Genomic DNA, 6,011 nt, shown 5'->3' on the forward strand with positions numbered 1-6,011 from the left:
CATTTTTGAGAGTGGACACTACCAAAAAACACGTATAAGACCGTCCATGGACAGTACAAAAGTTTTACAAACATGTTTTACAAAACTACACTCGGAGATATATTGGAACTGACACGTTTTCTTTTAACAGTACAAAGGAAACTCATTCACCCAGTCCACTTCCATAACCGGCCGCACTCGATGACTGCCATTGTTAAAACGTTTGGCTCCTATGAACAGCACAGCTTTGTGAACAAAAAGAAAAACCTCATGAATGATATATTGTACACAGTAAAATCCTCTGTTAATTTTATGGGTCCATTTGGTTAAATTTGTACACTCGATTCCATTGACTTACAAATGGATAAATGAACACTGGGGATTTTGCTGTGTATGATTTACGTCACTTCATTGTGTTAAATGGTTTAAAGTTCCAAAATAGTCTCGCACAAACAGACACACGCCCAGTTTCACACTTATAGTCCCAGGTGATTTTGGTCTGAGTCAGCCAAGGGTCAATGAGAAACGTCACGTGATTGCAAAATAAACTGCTCACAGTGGTGGAAAGTGTCATTACATTTACGAAATTACTGAACTTAATGCAATTTTAAGCCACTTACATTTTTTCATACATAGTTTAAATACTTCTACTCCCCGGCCGGGTCATACCAAAGACTCTAAAAATGGGACCCAGTGCCTCCCTGCTTGACACACAGCATCAAGGGTTGGATTGGGGGTAAGTCCCTGGGACATACTAGCGTCATGTCCAGGGGGTGTACTTGTACATCAAGCTGCCTCACGCTACAGAAACAGGAGATAGGCTCCTGCAGCCCTATGGGCCTCATGGCTCGGCAAGGCTACTTACTTACTCCATGACATCTCAGTAACAAGTATGCTGCTTTTTACTCTACACTTTTGTTTTGTTTTTTTCCTGCCAAAATAGATAAATCATTTTTTTGTTTTACTTCTGAATGTAGCCTAGGTCCTAGGAAACCTGCTCTCCAAATATTAAACATATTTTTTGACCTTGACAAAAGCCTGTGGCACAGTCTCAAAGACAGGAAAGGGACAAAGGAAAGTTTCCTTTGTCCCTTGGAGCAGGGAGTAGCCACACAGTTATTTAAATTATTCTTATTAATGTTATAAAAGCAAATATTTCAACTAATAATGAAAAGCCACCTTTGCCTGACACTTATCTGGCGGAAACCTCCAACAGTGTTTTGATTTACATTATTATTATCATAAATAACAGTGGGTGTGACTGTGTCATGGGGTGATTTACATTATTATTATCATAAATAACAGTGGGTGTGACACAGTCTGTCATGGGGTGAGCACCAGTGGATGATTGGCTTGTCGAGTCGGCCACGTGAACACAAAAGTCCCTGGTTTGATTCCAGTTGGAGACCTGTGTTGCTTGTCCTTATCTCTGCCCTCAGCTTCCTGTCTCTACATTGTCCTGTCTAAATCAAGCAAATACTGACAAAAAGAAACAGTTTAAAATAATTAATAATAATATTTCCAGGGATAGAGGTTCAACTTCATGTCCTTCTGTAAGATAGTGGCATTTAACTCAATGTGTACAGGTTTGACCTTATGAGTCACTGTGAGGCAGCGGTGGCCGAACGGATAGCGGAGCGGTCTTGATACCGGAAGGTCGCCAGTTCGAATCAGCGGTCCGACGCGTTAACAAGGCATTGAACCACTACGATGAAATGTGTTCTATGAGCAGGGCCTGGCTGGAAACAAGTTCTTGAGCTTAGCCCAGATACCCTGGGTAAATATAGTAATCATTTCATAATTTCATTTCACATTTGTACACACTCTGAGTCACAAATGGGTGATTTATCACTGAGGATTTTACTATGCAGAAAGTATTCACTGTAGGATACTGGCCGGGATGATACCTTTCTAATTGGGAAAGGTATTATATTTATTGATATGAGACAGAAACCATGTGATGATAAAATTGCCTTTGGAAAACTTCCAACCCGTGATTTAAGAATATTTGAATGAGTTCGTGATAATAACCACACAGGCAAGTAGTTACCTTTTGAGTGTTTAATTCCAATTTTCAATTCAATTCAATTCAAAGGGCTTTATTGGCATGAGAAAACATACGTTTACATTGCCGTTTAATTCCACTAGATGGCAGTATATATCATACGGTGGTTTGGTGAACCACAGCCTGTACAATTAATGCTGTGGTTCTTTTGTTTTGGGGAATGGCTCCGTTTATATTTACACAATGTTAACATGTTTACATCTTGCATGCTGTTTGAGACAATACAGACAAACTTACAGAATGTAACTTTCCAAATCAACACATACCGAGACCGAGTCAGTAATTCAGAGGTTGGTTTCAAATGAAAGCATTTTGATTATCTTGAAATCTTGAAACTAGAAATCTACCCCTTTAGAAAAAAACACCTTTCTTTTCCAGCGCCCTGGTAAAGGACAACAATCTGAAACGATCACCATTCATACATACATTATTATATCCCTCACTCATACCACGTGTGTGTGTGTGTGTGTGTGTGTGTGTGTGTTGATTTGCAACAGACTGAGATTGTAACGAAGCAGTTTACCGGTCTCGTATAGACATCGTACATAATTAACATAACCGCAATGTAGACGCAGTAAAGTTTTATATCGTTCACAAACTTAGGCGGGGAACAGCCCGCAACGTCCTCGTGTAGCAAGGACATGAGATTGTTGTTTTTCTGCTCGAAGGGTGTGAAACAGGAAAGAGTTGGCCTTCAGAGGAACGAAAACAACAAACTGAGTTTCCTGCTTCTGTCTGTCTCTCCGCCTGTCTGTCTGTCTGCCTGTCTGTCTACCTACAATAGCCTGTCTGTCTGTCTGTCTGAGCCAGTAGTGATTGGCATGGATTTAAATAATAATAATCATTCTCATTCATGTTGTCTAGAGATCAATCCGAAACAACCATTCCCATCGATGTTGTACTAGCTGTACATTGCTATAGAAGTGCTGCTTTTCTTTACACACACACACACACACACACACACACACACACACACACACACACACACACACACACACACACACACACACACACACACACACACACACACACACACACACCTTGTCCCTTACTCTGTCTTTGGTTTCCTGTGTCTGTCTAAATTGAAGGAAGAAAAAGGCTAAAAACAGAAACACAGATGTAATAATTTGGCAGTGTGACTCATGAATGGCTTCTGGTTCTACCTGCCTGCCTTATCTTCCTGTGGCTGCTCGTGGGGATTAATTAGACCAAGGATTGCAACATGTATCGTTCCATATGGGGCTATATCATCCACAGCTTATTGTCGAAAGAAATCACACAGGATTCTACACAAGGCAAGCACTTCAACAGTACACATACGGCACAAATGGAAAATTGAGAATTGTCAAAGGTAACTCCAACAAGTCTTGCTAACAATCCTGTGTAGAGGAAGTTAGGGATTTGCAACTGAAAAACACATCACATTCTTTGAGTTGGAAATCCTCTTTTTGGCGAGCGATGTGGTCATAGGCTATACGATAAAGTGAAAATTAACCCACGCGTATTGCTGCATACACTGAAGTCTCCTCTGTAGGCCTTGGCGGCCGCACGTGTGCACCTGTGATCTGGTGATTCAGCGCAACATACAGCAGAGAGCTCTCCTCTTCATCGTTTCCTCCTGTCTCCTCCCCTTGCTCTGCCTGTTTCCTGTTGGTGTAGATGTGGTCATCATGGTCCCTCCCTGACGCTGTTGTTGAGTGAAGGGTGGTCGTCTCCATGGATGTCTGCTGCTGGGAAGGCCGTCGGAGCAGGGCGTTCATAGGTTCATAGGTACATGCAGGGTCTCTGCTGGGCAAGGACTCATGGGGAGTGAGACTTTGTCTTGGGTGAGGTTGGATTCTTCTGATTTGAAGTGGTGGCTGGTGGGACACACGTGTGGACAAGTACTGTAAATAAATAAAATGGATCACCAAAACGTCTAACGTTTAAAGAAGCAAAACTAAATGAGGTGGCTTTAAAGGAACAAGAAACTGAACGTTTTATAGGTCATGTGAATATATAAATGTGTTATGATACCTGATTCTCAGTTTGTTCCGTTTTCATTTGTTTCCCTGCATGATGATGGACAAAACACATTGTCATGAGGTGTACAGTAATCACTTACCATTTTCAGAACCACAATCATGTCTGTAGATGGAGAATGAAGTCTTACTGTGTGTAGTTGGAGAGGGACCATCAACAATGCACTGAATTGAGTGCAGAAAAGCCAATGCCTAAAACATATCTCCTATTGCTCATTTGAAAGTTTAGCCTGATGGTGGTTGTCATGCATGGGGCAACCCGTGCCCTATAGCAGTATCTGAACATTTTCAACAGGAGGACTGAAAGAGTTTTAAAGGTGTATTTATTTATTGACACTGTGGGGAAATGTGATTATTTGTGGAGACACCTGTCTCTGCTCTAACCTGACTCCGCCAGATGGGGCAGCAGTTTTGTGGCCGGGCATCAAGTCTGCCTGAGAGTTCCCAGATGGGAGCAGGAGGGGGGAACCCTGTACTCTCTGCTGCCCCATCTGGCGGAGTCAGGTTATCTCTGCTCTGCAGTGCTGGCAATCCTGTTGATTGGATATGGGCCAAGCACTGTGGAGGAGGAGGGGTGTATGTTGTGTTTATATCAGTCTTTTGACTTCATTATTTGTGAACGAATTGGCGCCTGGAGAACATTCTGGAATACATTTAACTTCAATATGTCCTGATGTAATTGTGTAAAATAACTTATGGGCCTTAGTTAGCCTTGGTTAAGTTATAAGAGTTACCAATTAGCAACCAGGTGATGGTTTGCCTCACCTGCTTAAAAGGTGTGGCAGGGAGTTCAGTCCTTGCTTGAGGCTAGAGAGACAACATCCAGGGGAGAGCTATCAGGGCCTTTGTATTTATAAGGTTTATAGTTTCTTAGGTTTCCTGGTTTGTTTAATTTTCTTTAGTTTTCAAGTGTTTATTCAGTTCTGTTAGTTGGAGCGTTGTTTTGGCCAGTCCTTATTTTGTAACTATTATTTTGCCTGGGCTACACTGTGTCTGTGAAATAACCTGCACTGGAGAGGTAAATAAAATACAAAACCTGCATCCTGGGACTTGTGAACTTTTTGGAGCCTTGGCCAACTTTACAGTGGTGTTATAGGAAAGGTTGCAGGGTAACCAAAATCAGAAGGTTGGGAGTATGAATGTACATCAAATATCATGGCAATCAGGTCATAAACCTTTTAAGATATGTTGGTCACAGGGAAACACACATGTTTGATGTTGGGGCTTAAAAAAATGTTTGATGGAAGTAATTAATGTATGAGCTGGGAGTTTGATAATGCATTTCTCTGTAGAACTTCTTAAGGCTTTACTTGAGAAGTAAACTTGTGACAGATAACTGTGTTCTGACTCTTAGTGTGACTTGGGTCTATTTGGAGCATCTTACCTTTGCAACCTCGCATTGACAGGACGGATACAATTATCACTATGATGACAAACCCAACAATGCCAGCCGAGGGATAAACATACTGCCACATGTTTACTCTTGATTCTGTAATGAGAAGAAAGAAAACACATTGAATTCAATTCAAATGCAATACTGAAACCACTTTTAGGTTAATTTATTATACTTTGTACAACAAAGTGTTATTCTTGGATTTATACTTTGTACCATAAAGTTTAAATTAGCCATATATTCATCATCAATACTAGAACATTATTGAATGCTACAGTATGTATTTTATATTGTACTGCAACAAGGGGATGTAGGACTGTGAGAAAATGTGAGAACCTTCTGATGTACTCGGTGTGTTGTTCCTCAATGTAACCGTGTTCACCTCAGTGTTCACCTCAAAACTATCTGGAATACATGAACGATTGGTACTTTGTCACAGAAAGTGAAAATGTAAGAAAATAAGGGAAATGTAATGTCACAAGGACTTTCCACCCTGACAAATAAAACCAAAAAGCTTTGATTATCTATCTATTCCATAGTACATCAGTGATGG

At 40.9% G+C, this 6,011-nt stretch overlaps 1 protein-coding gene across 1 annotated transcript; it reads right to left on the reverse strand.

Moving 5' to 3' along the window:
* Positions 1-3,369: 3,369 nt before the first annotated feature.
* On the reverse strand, positions 3,370-5,514 carry LOC306917079 (uncharacterized protein). Its single transcript, XM_079495203.1, has 3 exons — positions 5,450-5,514; positions 4,061-4,095; positions 3,370-3,903 (listed from the first exon to the last, which is right to left on the reverse strand). The coding sequence occupies exons 1-3, from the start codon at positions 5,463-5,465 to the stop codon at positions 3,535-3,537; spliced, it is 420 nt and encodes a 139-aa protein (XP_079351329.1). The 5' UTR covers positions 5,466-5,514; the 3' UTR covers positions 3,370-3,534.
* Positions 5,515-6,011: the final 497 nt, after the last annotated feature.

Source organism: Electrona antarctica (assembly GCF_951216825.1).
Source record: "Electrona antarctica genome assembly, chromosome: 24".
Classification (NCBI taxonomy): Eukaryota; Metazoa; Chordata; class Actinopteri; order Myctophiformes; family Myctophidae; genus Electrona; species Electrona antarctica.